The sequence below is a fragment of the Diadema antillarum genome, unplaced genomic scaffold (genome assembly GCF_040938485.1).
Source record: "Diadema antillarum isolate AM-2024a unplaced genomic scaffold, OU_Dant_1.0 scf00000149, whole genome shotgun sequence".
Taxonomy (NCBI): Eukaryota; Metazoa; Echinodermata; class Echinoidea; order Diadematoida; family Diadematidae; genus Diadema; species Diadema antillarum.
Window position 1 is genome coordinate 804,799 of NW_027271038.1, and position 20,920 is coordinate 825,718.

At 37.6% G+C, this 20,920-nt stretch overlaps 2 protein-coding genes across 2 annotated transcripts in view; one reads left to right on the top strand and one right to left on the bottom strand.

The window, feature by feature from the left end:
- Positions 1-2,180: 2,180 nt before the first annotated feature.
- LOC139721746 (uncharacterized) lies at positions 2,181-3,359 on the top strand. The gene has a single exon (XM_071633067.1). It carries the CDS (start codon positions 2,181-2,183, stop codon positions 3,357-3,359), a length of 1,179 nt encoding a protein of 392 aa, XP_071489168.1.
- Positions 3,360-16,249: 12,890 nt separating this feature from the next.
- The window catches only part of LOC139721761 (colorectal mutant cancer protein-like), a 45,147-nt gene continuing 40,476 nt past the window's right edge, over positions 16,250-20,920 (bottom strand). The window contains 3 exon segments of the mRNA XM_071633086.1: positions 16,250-17,297; positions 18,232-18,334; positions 20,358-20,626. Coding sequence (XP_071489187.1) covers positions 17,214-17,297; positions 18,232-18,334; positions 20,358-20,626 — 456 coding nt within the window. The 3' untranslated portion in view covers positions 16,250-17,213.

Below are 20,920 nucleotides of genomic sequence, written 5' to 3' on the forward strand. Positions count from 1 at the left end.
TTGGGTGTTAAAGTTTCAGTCACTTTTGACGTCAGTAAATCGAAAGAATATAAATCCAGTCCCACTCCAAAGTCTAAGAGAAAATAGAATACATATAAAAATGTTTTGGTTACTCTTTTGCGCTGTGCGGAGAAAGAATATTTGGCCCTATTCCAAATTGATTGAAAATGATGTGAAAAAGACATGAAAGTTGTTGAATATGTTTTGTGTAGAAACGAAAAATACTACCCAAATATTCTGGTTGAGATGGGGATTTAAGTTTTAACTATTTGTGAGATAATTAGAAACCACTTATATGAAATATTAAAAACATGATTAAGAAGAATCAAATTTCCATTTGATGAAAATCATTTTTGAAATGGCTGTGACATCCAAAAACGAAGTGGTCCTATAATAAAAGGTGGGTCCCACCTTTTATTAAAACCACTTTGTTTTACTTTGTTTTTTGGATTTAGCTAAGTTTCAAAACCGATTTCCATCGAATAAACTTTTGATCCCTCGAACACATGTTCCAAATACATGTAGTATGCCATTTGTGAAATGGTGTCCCACAAAGCTGACATCGCGCACTGCTTCGTACGGTCACTCTGTAACAATTCTACTGGGGGGCATTTCATGAAGCGTTTTGTCAGATATTTCGTCTGACAAACTGTTAAAAGCTACATAAATCCTTGCATCTGATTGGCTGAGAACAATTTGTCCGACAAAGTTGTCGGATAAAACGCTTCATGAAATGCCCCCCTGTTCTACCCTAACAATTATGACATCACAAAGCAATTGTGACATCGCGCTCTTCGTTCCGTCACTCAGTAGGCGTTTTCACATCAGCCCGATGTTTCGAAATAGCGCGCTATTTTCTGACTTGGGAAATTAAAAAATATCTCGAGCTTGGATTTTTATCGGGCTGATGTGAAAACGCCTAGTGAAATGTAACAATTTATTTCTAACAAAACAATTATGACATCACAAAGCAATTGTGTCATCGCGCACTGCTTCTTTCCGTCACTCCGTGAAATGTAACAATCATATTTCTAACAAAACAATTGTGACATCATAAAGCAATTGTGACTTCGCGCACTGCTTCGTTCCGTCACTCAATGAAAATAAATGTAACAACCGTATTTCCAACAAAACAATTGTGACATCATAAAGCAATTGTGTCACCCAATGAAATGTAACAATAAATTTCTAACAAAACCATTGTGACATCACAAAGCAATTGTGTCATCGCGCACTGCTTCGTTCCGTCACTCAATGAAATGTAACAATCATATTTCTAACAAAACAGTTGTGACATCATAAAGCAATTGTGCCATCGCGCATTGCTTCTTTCCGTCACTCCGTGAAATGTAACAATCATATTTCTAACAAAACAATTGTGACATCATAAGCAATTGTGACTTCGCGCACTGCTTCGTTCCGTCACTCAGTAAAACGTAACAATTTATTTCTCACAAAACAATTGTGACATGGCGCACTGCTTCGTTCCGTCACTTTGTGAAATGTAGCAATTTTCTAATTATTGTTTGCGCGGTTTCGCGCAAACAATAATTTCTAACAAAACAACATTGTGACATCACAAAGCAATTCTGATGTCAGTGTAGGATCCCTCCACAATATCGCATCCACAACACAACGTCTCGCCTCACATTTCCCCTTCTTTTGTATAAATTTTTGATTCAAAATGTAAAACAAATTTACACTGCCTTATTTCGAGTTTCTGGTTAAATCTATCGGGCTCGGTGCCTCCAAAACTACTATTCACTTCGGGGCTGCGCCCCATGGTGAATAATTCTATTGGAGTCACTTTTGCTCATAGTTTTTAACCAGAAACTCTCAAGGCAATATATATTGTCCGTGAAATGTCCGTGAAATTTCTCGGACGTGTCATAGACGGCCGCCTTGACGACAAAGTCGCTCGTGAAGACGTAATCGTGGAGCTGACATCTTTACTGAAGATTGTCGACAAAAGCCATCTAACAGGCATGATGAAATGCTGGATATACCAACACCTCATCGCTCCAAAGATTCAGTGGAAACTGCTAATATATGATGTTCCATTATCCCAGGTGGAACGCATGGAGGTGTGTGTTGCCGTAAAGTTACGGAGATGGTTGGGAGTGAGCAGAATTCTAACCGACATCGCATTGTTCTGTCATCAATCGAAGCTTCATCTGCCGATGGAAGGTTTAGTATCATCTATGAAGAAGACGATAGTCAACGCGACCCAGCAACTTCAACAAAGTTCAGATGAAGTAGTTTCGAGAATTCAACCGAAGATGAGGTGTGGTCGCAAGTGGAACCCAGATCTAGCCATTGAAAGGGCCGAGGGCGCCCTTCGCATGGAAGACTTGGTACGAGGTCAGTTCGGACGTCAGGGCCTAGGATCAGGTCAAATCAGAAAACCAGTTTCTAAACTTAAGCCTAATGAGCGCCGCGCGGAGATCGTCAGCTTAGCTGTGAGGGAACATGACGACATCCAGTATGTCCGCGCGGTCCAGATGTCGGTGCAGGGGGCATGGACTTCGTGGGAAAATGTGCGACAGAGAAAGCTTTCATGGAGAAATCTCTTCGACACGAGTCCTAGACTCCTTCAATTTCTACTTGGCGCGACGTATGATACCACACCATCACCCGTTAACCTAAAACGATGGGGTATAGCGCATGAAGACTCTTGCAACCTGTGCAAAGAGAGAGCCACCACTACACATATTCTCGCGGGATGCCCCACGAGTCTCGGACAGGGAAGATACACTTGGCGGCATAATCGAGTTCTGCGCGTTATCGCCGAGGCATGTAGCAATCAAATTGGACAATGCAACACCAAACCTATTCCAGCCAAACGATGTCATATGAATTTTGTGAAGGAAGGTGAACAAAGCAAGACAAAATCACAGAGGGCCTTTTCTTCGTGCTTAATAGATGAGGCAAACGATTGGAAAATCTTGGCTGATCTAGACAAGAAACTTGTCTTCCCTCAAATTGTTTTCGTCACCAGCCTACGCCCGGATATCATGATATGGTCGGAGGAAAAGAGGCAGGTGTTTATCATTGAACTGACTGTACCAGATGAAGCAGGCATGCAAAGAGCTCGCGAGAGAAAACGTGACAAATACGAATACCTCGTTTTGGAGATTCAAAAACGGAGATGGAAGGCAGACCTTTGGACAATAGAGGTCGGCTGCCGTGGATTCTCCAATGGGTCTTTAGCCTACGTCCTACGACGTCTAGGTTGTGGAACGAGGACGACAAGGAGAGTAGAAGGAGAAGCATGCAGCCGTGCTGAGAGGGCCTCGTTTCACTTGTGGTTGATGAGAAATGAGACTCAGTGGTCCACGCCTACCTATATGACGTCATAATACCTACTCAGAGACAATAACCATGGTGCCCAACAACGCGAGTACAACTGTGGCAACGCCCGTACAACTCTTGCAACGCGCGCGCATGGTTTCATCACCTACTCAGATCATTTGAAATGCAGGTTAGATGAAAAATCCGTTCGGCCAGGAGCAAACGTATTTTGTACGTTTGCTTCAGAAACGGATTTAATTTTACATCTTTTTCGCACCCTGGCCGCTGACGAAGAGTGCGACTACCTGCTTGTACAATTATGACTTGCGAGCTCCTCCGGCAGGAAGGAGTTTCCTGAATTTGCCGTTTTGGTTTTTCATATATATCATTTTCTGTTCGATGGATCAGTGACCACCAAGAAAGTTTGGTTGACGACCAGGAAAAGACTGATTGACAGCGGGAAAGACCGCTGACAACCGGGAAAGACCGGTATTATTTCGATGGACAAGCAAACTCAAGAAGATGTCATACTGGCTGGGACGTCGCCCAGGATAAAAAGGTCCCCGGATTCTTATGTTGATGACCTGGAAGCGAACGATGACGACGATTTAAGCCTGCTGGTTTCATCGACAGAAATGATCATATGTGATAGATGTGAACGCCAGTTTAAAGGAGTGAGAGGTCTGAAAATTCACAAGAGCAAGACACAGTGCGGTAAGTCTCAAGACCGTTTATTGCCTGTCAATAGTAATTCGGAGCTAGTTGATAGTTTGGATCAACCCCACAATACTCATCAAAAGCTGTTTGAGATTAAGGATTGAAAGGTCTTGCAGAGTCTGGAACGTCGCTCTAACAAAAATTGGCCGAAGATGACAAATTCACCGGCTTGGACTGCATTCGATGAAGATGTTACTAGAATAGTAAAATCTTTTATGTATGGCACTATTGAACAAAAGATTGAGAAATACAATACGTATGTCTATGCAGTAGCTGTAGAACATTTTGGAGTGAAAGTTGCAAAAGTTTCTCCACAAATACCTCAAATGAGCAGGAGAAAGCATAGGCTGAAAGGACTTCGTAAGCAACAGAGGATTCTTCGTACTCGATACAAGAAAGCTCCCGACGCAGAGAAGAGTGGAATTAACAAACTTCTAAAGCAAGTGCACGACCAAATCCTAGACCTAAGGAGAAAGGAAAGAGCAGCGAAAAGAAGAAGAGAAAGGAAGCGCACACGAAAGGAGTTCATGCGTAACCCGTATCGCACAGGAAAGAAAGTCCTTAAACCTTCATGCGACTCCAAATCACAGCTTAACTGTAGCAAAGACGACTTAAATACTCATCTGCGTCAAACCTATTCAGGTAATGAAGAGGAGGAGTTTCAGGCATGGCCAGGAAGCGTTCCTGTGGAACCCCCAACCGAGCCCTTCAATGAGGAACCTCCTTCTTTTCATGAACTTCAGGACATTCTAAAGAAAACAAGGAACGCGTCTGCACCTGGGCAAAATGGAATCCCCTACAAGATGTACAAGAGATGTCCTCGCTTGTTTCGCTTGTTGTGGAGTCTTATGCAGGTAGTATGGCGCACGAAAAAGATACCAGTAATATGGAGAGTAGCTGAAGGAGTGTACATTCCGAAATCGGGATCTGCTAACGAGAAGACAATTTCTGACTTTCGTCCAATTTCGCTCCTTAACGTAGAAGCAAAACTGTTTTTTGCTTCTATATATATATATATATATATATATATATATATATATATATATTTATATATTCACAACAGTAGGTCAATATAAACTCCGTTGGTAGAGGCAGAGACGGCAGAAAATAAATACACTAATGGGAGTGTATATATACGTCAATCTTACATAATATAACATACATACATGTATACATACAATCACAAACAAGCATACATATAAACACTTACAAATGCGTATGACTAAATATGTATATATATATTTTTTTTAAACTATATTGTTTATGTAACATTGCTAACATAGCGCGGTAGGGATAGTACAGTATTGGTGGAGATGAGAATTGGACTTTTAACTTTTTGTGACATACCAAGAAAACACTTATGAAATAGTTTAGAGCATACCATTTTAAGAGGAATTCAAAGTTTATTTGATGAAAATCGGGTTTGGAATGACTGAAACATCCAAAAACAAAGTAAAACAAAGCGATCATGATAAAGTGTGGGTCCCACACTTATTAGAATCACTCTGTTTTGGATATCTCAGCCATTTCAAAACCAATTTTCATCAAATAAACGTTGAATTTCTCATGGAATTACATGCTCTTTCACATTTCATAAGAGGTTTCTCCTTATCTCACCAAAATGTTAGAAACCTGAAATTAGGTCTCAACCAAAACTATACGATCCCTTTAATCTTTGAATATTGTCTCGAATTTGTTGGGTTTTTTTACCCTAGACTTTGCAATTGGTCCAACGTACACATTAGTTATTCTTTGGTTGTATTTTTGATACATCAAACACCTAATATACTGTACATCATACTGTATATCAAGCATTCTCAATATCATCATCAATGTTATCATTACTATTATCAATAATAATTGTTATCATCAGGAGTAGCCTAGTAGTAATGTATATCAAAGTCCATATTCTTCTCATGAATATTACCAAAATCAAACTTACTTTTGCTGTAAGTTTCATTATCATCTTCATCATCATCATCATCATCACTGTCATCATAATTATATGTTATCATCTCCCTCCCCCCTTTTTGTATTTATCTCCCGAGGTGCTTTCATTGTCTCGCGCCAGTTGGCTGTCTAGGCCTACTAGTATATAACCTTATATAGAAAGTGACGTTCCTTCCTCATGTTGATCATGTTCTAGCTACAGTGTTTTGTCTCACCTCCCTGGTCTCCTTATCATGTAAATCAAACTCGAACACGGGTCTTGTAGTGCTTAGAACTCATTACTTGGCAGAAATATGAAACTCTTAAACTCTTGATGTACTAGGATTTGAAGTGGTTACATTGACGCAGGGCCATCTTTTATTACAAAGCGCGACATTTGGATACGTCCTTGAGCTGTTGAAGTCAGACACATGCTTCTCTATTACAACCAAAGAGCTAAATGGGTAGTGTTGAAGTGGTTGGATTTATGGTTTATTGTTGAGAGTCTTGACTCCGAGTTAATGGCTGAGCGAGGTGATTCATCTTGAGAGCCAATATAACCCAAACTCAACCATGACCATATAATGCAGCTCTGAGGAAGGGTTATTTACAAATCCCCGTTTTATTTAGACTCAGATGTTTGATTTTCAAATAATTTGATGAGCAGAAAAGAAAATCCCGCAACCATTAGAGAATCTAATTTGTTTGTTTGTTTTTTTCTTCTATTTACTAATTACAGTTCTCGTTAACCTATTGTGGGAACGCACTTTGCATTATCGTGATATCTGTCACCACTCCATTCACTGCCGTTTATTATTTTTGTCATTGCCGGCGAGCGCTGCATCCACCTCCATAGTCATAGTACATAATGAAAACGCACACACAGAACAATTAAAGAGATGACAAATCACATTTGCCCCTGAATATCAATTTTGCTCACTTTTTTATTTCACCAATAATATAGTGTGCTGCAGATCGCTGAATTCTAATTCTAAAACTGAAAAAGCTCCCTGGTGGGTGAGGGACCCCAGAGGGAGTATCTCCCTCCTACATCCTCGGGGTCGTTCCACGAGACCCACAAGTCATAACGGCCTAAGTGTTCGACATTGAAAAAAAAAAAGGTCCATGAGTCATACAGCCCACGAGTCATAACGCCCATGAGTCCGACATAGGCAAAAAAAGGCTCACGAGTTCGACACAAGGGGGGCCTGTGGAGCCGGGATTTGTAAAACCAAGTAAGAATGTAGGCCTACAGGGTGTTGCATGACTGACATTAAGAAAAAAAAAAATAGCATATTGGAGGGGGCACTTTCGTCACGCTGTCGAGCGCGAGATTGTGACTAAGTGAACAGCGCCATCTATATTTCAAGTATTTTGTACAGGGTGTTGCATAAAGCTGGGTTCACATCGGAGTATATTCGTGTACTGAGTATACGGTGCACGTTTTCGAGGGCACGCGAATAGCTTGAATCGAACAATAGGATTTCCTAATACCGGGTCACATAAGAGGGCACTATTCGGAAATACCGTATAGCTGCGTATAGTACAGTATAGTGGGAATCATGCTTGTTCGATTTACGTGCAAGGTATACTATCCTGTTCGGATGGTGTACTGAATGTGTGCTTTGGTTAGATAAGGTAAGTTACAAATTATAGGATTTCTTGGTACTCATTTTATCGGAATATTTTACTTCATTATTCTTATAATAAGTTGAAAATAATGTGGAAATAAATTTAATCCAAGAGAATATTGTTCATAAAATGATTTCTTTATCATTTCACTTTTGCTATGAGTTCACAGAGCTGGGATGGGGAGTAGAATTAAGCTACCCCCATCATAAAAATGACGTCATCGAAGCAAAAATAGGAATAACTGATAAAATCAATTAGGTTGATACATGTTTGAAATGTTAAAATAAATATTTGGAAACATAACTACAGTATTTCCAATCACATCCCCCTCTCCTACCCACATCCTCCCCCCCCCCCCAAAAAAAAAAAATAAAATAAAATTTTAGTTTTTAGTTTGTAAATTCATATGGCTCAAATTAATAACCCCATCTTGATTGACTGGCTGAACTAACCCCATTTTTAAAAAAAAAAATCATTAAAAGTTGTATTTAGAAGTTCAATGATTTGCAGAGGTGATTTCTCTGCTTTAAGTTAATCCAAAACAAGTTTATTTTAGAATATCTATAAGTTATTTAGGGAAAAAAAGGTGTTTTCTTTTCTTTTCTTTTTACAGAAATTAACTTCAGGTAGGCACTAAAAGAATATTGAAGTAGGACACGCGTGCTACCTTACGTGACCCACCATGCCCGTATAGTGTATAGCGAATAGCGAATACCGTATACCGTGTACTTCTATATGAACCCAGCCTAAAGGGAAAATTATATGAAAAGAGGAGCAGTTTTGTCATGCTACTAGGAGAGAGATTCTTACTAATTAGCTTTTTTTTTATTTTCATGATAGCATTGATGTCAATGTTTACCTTTAAAAATGTACTATTCTCTTGTCAGGTCAGAATCAGAAATTAGTTATAGACATACTACAACTTTTACCATAATTCTAGTTCTTAACTTTGATCTGCTATCTGAGACCTGACCTTCAAACTTTATCCCGAAAATCACAATTGATTATCATACCCCCTAGGTTTTTGAGATTTTTGTCAATTTTTTTTTCTTTCTTTTTTTTGGGGGAGGGGGTGCAAAATTTCAAAAATTTTTCCTGGCTTTCGACTTCCTTTAGGTATTTTTAGGATGAGAACTCACAACCTTCATTTTAAGTAATCACAACTTCTCCTTGTACCGCGTTTGACTTTTGGAGTTGCTACATGGGAGTGTGAATTTTTAACGTGTAGTCTTGATCTCGGATCCTATGCCCTTTGCCCCCACGAAGAAATAGGCCTATCTTTCCACATCTAGGACCCTACGAGTCGTAGGGTCCTAGATGTGGTAAGATAGCATCTTACGACTGCATTCATCACTCTTCTATCAGATTCGATGTCTGGTTTTCTACACACACAAAATAAAGGTGGATGTCACAATGCATCACATCACATCACAAGAAGGTATCGCACACCACTGACTATAGTGTTATGACGAATCCAACACTTGAGCTTCTGTTGTAAGGATTACATTTTCTGAATCAATACACCTCACCGGTCTATGATGATAATGGTGATGATAAAGATGATGACTCTAATAGTGATAAATAATGCTCAATAACAATTCTAATAATGATAACATTAAACTATAATGAGAATATGATACCTAAACGATATCTAAGTGAAGACTAAAAGATGTATGTCTATGGAAGATGTGTAAGGTCATGACATCATCATAATCTCATCTGCATATTTGTGTTTGTGGCTGATATCACTGGTTCATGAAAGCATGTGAAAGTTTGACAAACTATTTATATAAGATTATGTCTGCTATTTGATGAAGTCACTGTTTGCACTGTAACCCACTTGAGAACAGAGGGGTAACGACAAGCAGGAAGCTATAGCAGGACTAGTGTAACCCCAAGAGTATTTCATCATAGCCCCATGCATTCATCACTAATATTAATGACAACAATACTACTACCACTAATACTTATAAATTATTGTCATTATCATTATGATAATAATGATGATGATGATGATGATGATAATAATAATAATAACAATAGTGATGATTATTACCATTATTATTATTATCATCATTATTGAATCACTGAATCACATGTATCCTGTTTTGTTCTTCTTTTGTGACTGTAATTCTGGTTTTGCATTGTGTTGTTGTGTTTTCTAATCTTTTTGTATGAATAGCACCAGTGTGCTTAAAGGACAAGTCCACCTTCATATACATAAGGATTGAGAGAATGCAGCAATATTAGTAGAGCACATCAGTGAAAGTTTGAGGAAAATTGGACAATCCGTTCAAAAGTTACGAATATTTTAAGAATTTGCGCAGTCACTGCTGGAAGATAAGACTACTACAGTATATGATGTCACATGCGTACAACTATATAAGGAATATAAAAAGAGAATTTCACAAAACTTTACTTTTTGAATAAAGTGCAAAGTTCTTCGACTTGCTACTGACGTATGTTAAGGGTAATATTATTCCCCCTGCCTTCTGAAAGAGAGAAGTCGAGTGTTCTTTTGTTATGGGAGAAAAATGGAAATATGCTGAATTTTCTTTATTCTTTCTTTATATCGTTGTACTCATGTGACATCACAAGCTATAGTAGTCTTTTCATCCAGCCTTGACTGAGCAGAAACTTCAAAAATTGATAACTTTTTAACGGATTGTCCGATTTTGCTCAAGCTCTCACTGTTGTGTTCTACTAATATTGCTGCATTCACTCAACCCACATGTCTATGAAGGTGAACTTGTCCTTTAAAAACACCAGTATAAAGTGCCATATAAATGCAATTATTATCATTATTATTATTATTATTATTACTACTACTACTACTACTACTACTACTACTACTCCTACTATCACTAGTACTACTATTACTACTACTACTACTATTACTACTACTATTACTACTACTACTACTACTACTACTACTACTACTACTACTACTACTACTACTACTACTACTATCGTCATCATCCTCGATAGTGGGACCATAGATCACATGTATTATTACTACTACTTGTACTTCCACAGTGATTATTATCACTACTGAGCCCTTTGGCCTACTCACAATGGCTCTGAAACACTGTGATGTCACGGAGTATCAACTTAAAAAAAGACAAGTGAAAAAAAACACACATACACATATACAGAATGGTGATACTTCAAGTATAAAATTATTTCATGTTTAATGACACTTCTCTGCCATAACAAATAGCTTCATCTCTCCCTCATGTTATGTACTTGATTTTATTTTTTGCATACAGTAGTTGTACTAACAAACACTTAATATTCTTATGAGCATGCACACAAAGACAGTCATACTTACATGGAACATGCATGTTGACAATATGCATAATCAACAATATGCATAATCATGTTTATTAATATATATATATATCATACAATTACACAGAAATTTATGAATACACTGCACCAAGTATGTTAGTCTCTGCTGACATATCAGGCAAATAGCTTTGATAAATTAGAATAAGTTACCACGAAATTTCCACATAAAACTGTTTGCTGGCTGGCTCAGCAAATCACTTTGGCTGCTGTAGACTTTGGAAAAATGAAAGACCCACTGGATTCAACAGGAGAAGGCGACTTCTCCACAGTATCTTGCCCTACAGTACCAGGGTTGGGGTCATCCCACTGAGTACGATTGTATTGACAAGTTGACCTAATGGAGATACAGCATGCTGGAGAAGAGACGGGGGGTACATCTTCTCAACAAATGTAAGAATACCTATACTGTAACAACTCCCTCACTCTTATTAAACAAAAACAACAAATTAAATCACTTGGACAAATATATCATAATTATGGAACACATTAGCATGAATTACTAGAGGAGCAGAGTAACCCGAGGAACAATGAATATAACTCAAAAGCAATTTGAGCACATATGACAGTGAATACATAAACAAGAAAATAGGAAAATAAATATCATAAGTCATTTGTGTTTGGGATCACTAATTGCTCACACAAATTGAGGTGTAAAATTATATACCCTGGTAATTTCTCTAATTATCACTGATGTTGAGCTCACTATGAACAGGATCTCAAATATTCATATTTGTCAAATAATTGAAAATAGGTAGTAATTGAAAGTAGGTTCCTTGACATGAATAGTTTCTGCATCTCCTACATGCAAGACCTTGGTAAATAGGCTGCTCCATTCACAGGAAGGTGTATTTTTCCTTTTTTTTTCAGAGGATACAGTATGATTTCCATACTTTGTGCATTTCCACACTGAGCGAAGTTGTCCCTCTTTGCAAGATAAGTTTGGAATGCCCCTGATTAAAGGAGTCATTTGTGACAAAAAAAAAAATTGAGGCAATTTATCAAATGCATGATTATGTACTCAATATTACAACAGGCAAATTTACCATTGCATCCAAATTTTATACATGCACTTCCTCTGAAAACAAAGTGTCGAGCTGTTTTGTCTGTCTGTGCATACTCATTGGGTTTCACTACATGAATCTATATACATTGTATGGATTAGTTGATGCTATGTTGGGCAGTCTTTCAGATAAGCTCTCTTGTTGTAAGGAACAACCTCATTGTACAGGAACGCGTAAATCTGTATTTGTTAGAAAACCAGTCTAATAAATGTCGATACATTCCCAAAATCAGAAGAAAAGCAAACGGTTCTAAATCATTCAATGGCATTTTCCTGCATCACACAAGGAGCTGATATACAAAAATGCTGTCAGAAAGTGAATGAAATAACAAAGGAAGACGTCAAAATGCGAGTTCCTCTAAAGAAAAAAAAAATCATGAATACCGTGAGCAGTCTCAACACACCTACTCATATGCACATTCACAAACTGAACACATACCTCACACCACATACATAGACTTGCATACAATCCATTGTGTCAACTTTGTTATAAATAATGGCACACTGAATACTATCCACCATAGTAGAATTCATCAAAATGTTCATGACACAGTTTGGAAGAGCATTTCATGGACATACAGTGTAGAAGCATTATGAGTGGCACAGAGTGAAAGCAAAATGAAGCATAGCACATTAATCTTGGCTGGACAATTATTTTAATGAAATACTTATCTTTAGCAATACATCCCACAGGTTTTGGTTTCCTCCCCGACCAAATATATCAGAAAAATTATGTACTAATGTAAAAATTCCCTTAAATTAAAAAAAAAGAAGAAAATGTTTGGTTTGAGGATTAACAAACTATCTGCTTAGACCTTACTTCTGCAACTACTGACAAAAAAAAAAATCTTTCCTCCCATTCCATGAGCCATCCTATCCTCAAGCTTGATAGAATGAGATCAGAAGTAGGGATTACTGTTATAAGCATTGCAGCCCTAGAATTGACTCTGACCTCAAACAAATCAAATCCTGACATCACCCCCACGGATTGTTGTGTTAAAGTTTGTGCTGAGACAAAGGTCACTGAAATTCTTCCCAAAATAGCCCAAGTTAGTCCTTACATCTACGAATGTATCCAGAACAGTTGACCCTGTAACCTTCTCCATAACCTTCTCACATAGTAACCTAGTAAATCTGCCCTGTCAAGAAATGTATTTGAAGCAAGTGTTATGGCACTCACTGCTTAGTTCCTTGTAATCTCACTTGCACAGCTAGAACATAAACCCACTGTTTCAACTCATTCCGACTTAGATATTAAGACCAATTTTTGTGGGTATTTATTGCATCATTCTCACATCATCTCTACAGATGGATTACGATGGATTCCCAATGAAATCAAAGATATCCTGATAATCAGACACGGCAGCAGTGTGTGAGGGAAACTTGATGGATGGCTTCATGACATAGCATAAATATAAAATGCCTTTCATAACTTAAGTAGCAGTGGTATGAATACTACTGTGAATACTAAATACACTTTTCACAATCAGGTTTACAACATGTGTAAAGATATCTATAGTCATTTCAATCAAAGGTCAAATGTATTTAGTCTTCAATAAGTTAAGAAACTCTGTAATACATGTACTGGCAAAACTCACATCAACAATAAAACTCAAGAAAACTGCAGCACCAAGAGTGCAAAATTAGCAAATTACATTTATATTTCTGCTCTATTAGGAGACATGTACCTAGTCAACATGAAAGCATAGATAAAGTGTTACAAAAGAATTTGATCGTGGCTCTTCAAAATACTAAAGAAGGCTTTCAGGAAATGTTAAACAAAGTTTCCATTGAAATCAAGGTGACAAAATTATGAAAAGCTGATATCAGGGGAAAAAACATGAAATATTAATTACAGAATTACAGAATGACAATAGTTGACAAGAAAATAAAAAATCCCCCAAATAAATGTTTACAAGTCTTTCATTCTTACAGTAGAAAAGGAAGACAGTTTTCAATTGATTCAACAAATTACAGTGTAAATCTACAATCAGGTGAATTACATTAGTGTAAATACTGAAATCATGTAACCAAGGCTTATATTATAAGAAGAAAATTTAGCGTATGTATTATCAATCACATATACAAAAGGTCTCATCTGCATCTATTTCATATCCCCTCCTGACTGGGTTTCCTTTTAATGGAGACTCGGTTTGAGGAGGAATTTTTTTTTTTTTGAAATTGTCCATGCTGTTCCTGACATATCAACAAGACCAAGTCTTGGATGAGATATTCTTAACCCGTTGAGGATGACTTGATTTTGCTACAAATTGCATTTCCCATAGACGCTTGCCCGAGTATACTCGGGACTCGTCCTCAATGGGTTAAAGGGGCAGTCTCCTCCCCACACATGCATGTGGATTCAGTGAATGCACAAAGATGAGTAAATAAAGATACTCAGTGAAAGTTTGAGGAAATCTTAATGATTAATTCAAGTTGTGGCATCGAGTCTTGGTTAAGTCCCATATCTAAGTGCCAGCATTTCTGATGGGGACTCTTCAACAATTTGTGAGTCTAGAATAGTACAACAATACAAAAAAAAAAAAGAACAAGATTTTCCCAATATGTTGTTTCTTATGACAAATGTGCATTCCCTAGACCCGCTCTTGTGAGGTACATTGTCATTTATCATCACACTGTAAACCACTTATCCTTCCAGCAAACATCCTTGTACAGGCTGTAAAATGCATTCATGTGATTGTAATCATAATTGTAAACATGATGGAGCTTATCCAGTTACTCTAGATGTGGGCTATGAAGATTTACACAGGATTCCAACTGACGCTAGAGTAGATGAAATGACAATACAACTGATATGCCACTACTGCAAATCAAGAAGCACACTTAATGTATGCACTGGCATTATTGAAGCTGCATAATTGGTGTACAATAGAGTCATCTAATTTTGTTCTTATAGAGCACCATGATAGATAAGTACCTGGTAGGCAACACAGAAAGTTATGAAAAAAAAAATGTACATGGACAGCATGTTACTGCTACAATTAACATTCCTACTTTAGCTACACATGTATATGATTTGAATGTACAGCTCGATAAAAATCAAAGTATGGCACTTTTTCCTATTAGTTTGCAGGAAGAGACATCAGTCTCCACTCAAACACAAGAGACTTAACACAAGACTAGAAGTAAAAATGCATGATTAAGGCTTTGCCCCTCAGGAGATATGATACGTTTGCATTTAGCAATCACAACCTTTCATTTTGACAATTGGAATAATTTCTCCTCGCTTGCACGGAGCAGCTAAGAGGCAGGTCATTCTTGTGTTCAAACGTACATCTGAACAAAGCAATGATAGGGAGTCTTTCAACCCACAAGCGCAAAGATGAGAATAGAGTAAATAAGCAATGCAATTGATGTACTGTACAAAGAAATATTTATAAATAAATAATAACATGATACAAGCCTTCATCTTTATCCAAGTCACTGAATGATGCAGAGAACACTGCAAAGCTCTGCCGTAATCTGAACGCAATAGCACCTTGTTTAAGAAAATATGATCTTACATCTGTCATCTTCCTAACACAAGCAAAATGTGTTAATGAACCTAGACTCCCTCTGCATATAAATAGTTTGATAATGATGGACACGTAGACTTCTCATTTTGCCAGATATTTGTCTTCATAGAACAAAACATACAAAACAATACAAAACATTGTCTGTAACAAATTACATGCAGTTGCATGGTCTGTGAATTTTTTTATGAGATATATCGTCACTGGGGTGACAAGACCTTGTATCTGCAATTTTGGTGAAAATGACTTTTTTGGATTAATGGTCAAATAATGGGTTAAGCCATGTTCTGGCCAAATCCAAACTGTCTTACTCCAAAAATGAAGCCACCACGGCATGTCAAAGGAAAGGCTATCCCATTCGCTATAGTGCTTTGGCCACCATGTGTTTTGGCTCTCCTGAACATTTGACATTTTGTAGACAGGAGGTCTTGTCGCCCCAGCGACAATATGTGATATGACTAGAGATACAATTCAGCTCCTTACCTGCACTCTTGAATTATTTCACTTAGTTTGAACTATCTGACCAGTTAAACTTGTGTTTGTTCGTTTGGTTGTTTGGTTGGTTGGTTGGTTGGTTGGTTGGTTGGTTTTTCTTTTCTTTTCTTTCTTTCTTTCTTTCTTTTTTTTTTTTGGGGGGGGGGGTGTCTGTTTTATGGATGACTTGCCCAATAGTAGTTGATGCTGAAGCATTTCATTGCTTTAATAGATAAAACATTGCAACATCTAAACCCGACTTTTGTGACTAGTGGGTGTCAGAGCACACTGCCTCTAGCAACCCTGGCTGAATAATGTGACATATTTCATGCACTGCCTCACAATGAGTGCTCATGCAATATTTAATGTTGACCTTTCACCTTCATCCTACAAGACATAAAATTAGTGAATTTCCTAGCCGCATATAGTTGAATCCATTGTACGAAAGGTGTATATCAGCAGATCTAACACCTGCAAGCTACATGAATATCTGAACAATTTTCCTGTCATCCAGAATAATGTCAGAATTTGTCACAACTGATAAACACTGCCATCACAGATCACTGTTTCAAACAGTCAATAGTTTAGCTCGACTTGTTTGGCTGTGAAATACGTCTCTACTCTAAAACCACTTTGTAAAATGCCCCATTCAGACAATTCTCCTGATATGCCATTCTCTTGAACAAACAGAAACAAAACAGAAATACAGAGAACAGAGAAAAGAGTCCTGTGGTTTGTCCAACACATTTACTGCACCATGCCATCTAATCATCATCATCATCATCGTGAAATCTATAAATATATAGTATAAAAAATATGGATAGTCCAATACAACAAGCCATATGTGTACTTCAATTTTCTGTACACTGTTCCTTTCAATCAGTCTATGTGCACCATAATCTCTCCTCATTTGTCCTTTGCTCCTCCATTTCTTTAGCTGCTATTTCTTTGTGTCCCACTGTTCTTGGCTAATCATGCTCCTCCACTTTCACTCTTTTCAAAATATGTGTCCGTATTAGCACTGTCTTTTTTTCCCCTCTCTCTCTCTCTCTCTGCCATGTCTCTCTACACTGATATGTACGCAATTTGAACATTGGGCAGAAGGCATCAACAAAACAGGGTGTAGTGTACGATGTTTAACATGAGATGATGAAAGCAATGAAAGAATACCATCGCGGAAGGTGAATGGGGCTATGCTGAGTCCTTTGCAACCCAGGAGTGGTCCTTCATAACGACGTCTCGTTGTGAGGTGGTCTCGATGCATGGTTTTCTTCCTCTAGCAGAGCTATTCTTTGCTTCAGCATCCGCACCTGAAACAGCAAACCAGTGTACACAGACAGATCCTGAACTGTTGCTGTCTAGTGTAATTCCACAATATCTTCAAGTGGACTTCAGTAAAGAGGGCAGTATTAATCCTACAGAATGATAAGTATTTTATCAAAATTGGACCTCATATAAAAAGTTACGGAATTTCAAAATGTTACATGTTCACATAAAGGTGACGTAAGAAGCAATCACATATAATACAAATCAGACGCATTGCATCTGATTTCATAACTTCACAAATTTCTCATTGAACTATAAAAAAATCTTTACTACTACATTTTCTTTTTGAACACAAAATCAGAAAGAAAGACTTGAATTCTTTACATGAAAGTTTTTCAAGGTTGTAATATCCCCACAATGATATTTGCATTCTTGTGCACAAACCACTGGGAGAGTTACGAATTGATGACATCCTCTTTCAGATGATTTGCATCGGTGATTGCCACCAATATCATTATTTAGGGAAAACAAATAAAACTTTTAAAAACCCAGAATTTTGCTTCTTTATGTCTGCTTTTTTTCATGGAACTCTCTTCATCCTGTTCGCAAAATTATTCTCTGTTTATAAACATCAACATGAATGAAAAGGGTATGGAAAAGCATTTTTCTCTTCTTCCTTACATTCTCTCTTTATTTCTAACCATTCTCATGAATGCCACACAATTGCTTTGAATTCCAAAAACACTGGAAATATGAACAGCAAAAATGTTTGACTTTTTTGCTGGTAAGTATATGTACACAAAGCAAAATTGGACTAAAGCCAAAAAGCAAATTTAAGTATCTAATCAAACTTGACCTCATTACCACACTTCCATGAATGCTCACAGTTGTAAATACTCCGATAAAAAAATAAATTGAATTTCTTTCCAGCAAACAAGTTAAAAGTAGACACAGATCTAAACTCTGTTCTTTATTTACCTGTGTGTCGTGTCTTTCTACCATCGCCATCATCTGTGCTTCCAACTTCTTCAGTCTGCTCTGGTGCTTTTTCTTGGCCTTCTCATAAGCTGTCACCAATGCACTGCAGAGAAATGGCAATACCATGACAACACAAACAAAACTTAAAGAACATGTTTACCTTTGGGAAAAGTGATTTTAAAAATGTTCAAGATATCACATTTGATGCATATGTATAGGTCTGTTGTATCACAAAACTTCCAACCATATAAACTTTTCGCAATAAAGCCTAAAATATAAGGAGATCATCAGTATTTTTTTCATCAAATCATAACTGTAGATGGTTTAGTCTGGAAACATTTTTACCCTACACGTAACTTTTGTTCACATTTTGTGTATTTAACAATACTTAACATTGATTATATAATTTCAAATTCTTACAGTGGCTGTTTCTACCCCAAACTCACATTTTAGAACTATTTTAAAGCATCATCTGCAAATAGTAAATTAGACCTTTAATACATTTGTTTGTTTGTGCTGAAGCTCCAAATAAGAAAGAATGCTATTTCATCTGTTTCATAAAGGACAATGTGTAAAAGGGACTAGCTTGGAGTTTTGAATCATTCTTTAATCATGTAACATGTCTCCCTTGATACTTGTGAATTATTGACAAGAACTAAGAGAAAGAAACAAAGTGAAGTACTTTGTTCCAAATTCATCATACACTATAACACTGTCATGAATTAGCTTGAGCTCAGTTTATAGTGCCGCTGCCCAGTAAGGAGTAGATGATGGGTTCACATCAATGGACGATCCTTCTTTTTCACCTAGTATATTTTCATACAGATTGCAAAAAGGATCATACTTACAGAGAGATAAAGCAAAACACAAAAAACACATAACACAAACAAAGCAAAAGAAAAAAAAGAATGTACTCATTATTACCTACTTTCTCTCTCCCAAATATTTCTTTCTTTCAAAGCAAAATTTGAAAGGCATGTAAAATGAGCGGGTACATAATTCTGTAAATCTTGTAATCCTGTAAATTCTGTAAATTGTGTCTATGCAATCATAGATGACTACACTGGTTTGAAGCATTGCTGGAGTATGCTACACATAGAACAGCTATAAAGGAGGTTGGGTCTTCTGTCCCTTCATCGTTGGCATGTTCTGTCTACCTCTTGAAGCTACTTTTGTGTCACACAAGTGCAGTACTTAGCAGATATCAAGCTCTTGATTCTTTGAAGAAGTTTCCCCGTTGAGGACAGGCTGATTTTGCTACAACATGCATTTCCCATAGACACATGCCGAGTATACTCCGGACTCGTCTTCAACGGGTTAAAGAGAATTGCCAGGCTAGGAAGACTTTTCTCTATCTGTTATCACTTTGAAAACTCATGCCTATCAGATATATTTAGCACGGCTATGATTTCTGTGAAAACCACAAAATGATTTATAGTTCATATTCATCAAGTATTCAATCTCCGTGCATGACTTTAATCTGTTTGTGCATTTTGACAATACATGTATGCGTACATTCAATTCTTACTGCTAATATATATTACTACGACAACTGTACCAACATATGTACAGCAAAGGATGCACACAGGCATGTGTTTGTAGGTGTAGACTAGCTATAATATGCTGCACACTCCTATGGTGGCTATGACTAGATGCATACAGGGGCCAATGATATTTCACTTTACATTTCATCAATTGCATCAAGCGATGTGTCAGTACAGAAAATCAATATACAGAATTATGGCTTAACTATGAAATGCAAGTCTTAGGTCATTGACAGATAACACAAATTTTTCAGTTTTTTTTTCAGTTTTTTTTTTTTCAGTTTTTTTTTTTTTTTTTTTGAGGGGGGGGGGGGGAATATTACAGTGTATATTTTGTTGGAATCGAACATAACTTTCCCTACCTTAAAGAAAGAACACAAATGAACGTACACATTGTTGTATCCAATGCATATGCAGTGCTTCAAAACATTGCAATATGATTATTTTTTCTTCTCCTTGTCACAAGTTTCCATATTTTTCTAACAGTGAAGAAGGAATTCACTTTGGAGCTCACACCCTGAGGTAAGATGAGGATTGTTATCTCAGATTACAAACAAGCAGCTGTGAAGCACATTGACCAACCTGTTTGCTCTCTTCAGATCGGCTACGAACTCGGCTGACTGCTGGTGCCGCATCTCTGAGTTCTTCTGCAGCTTCTCCAGGGTCATCACCAGCTCCTGGATGCGGGCTTTCAGCCGCTTCTCCCGCCGCAGCATCTCGGCTGCATTGACAGGGAAGGCTGGGTCCTCCAGCATGCTCAGCTCTGCCAGGGTGATGGCGGGTGTGGTCACGGGGCCGCCGCCCCCGCTGCTGCTGGTAGAGCCCTGGCGAGATTGGTGGTCGGCATCGTGCTGAGGGGTGGGATGTAGATATGAGGCAGAGTGACACAGGTTTAAATCCCAGTTCTTTTTTTTTCACTTGGTGTTCATAAAAAGACAGAATGAGCATTCAATCTATTCACAGAGAGTAACATCCAAAAATAAAACCCCTGTAAGGAGTGAGTTTGGTGGCACTGACACCAAATTGACCAAGTCATTCGAGAATAAAGTGAGATAAATCATGATCTTGATGGGTAATTCCACATAAATACCTTCCACAAAGGTTTCCCCAAACCCCTCTACATACCTCATCTTCAGACAAAACAC

Coding starts and splice junctions, on each gene's coding strand:
- LOC139721746 (XM_071633067.1), top strand. CDS start 2,181: ATGGAAGGTTTAGTATCATCTATGAAGAAGACGATAGTCAACGCGACC.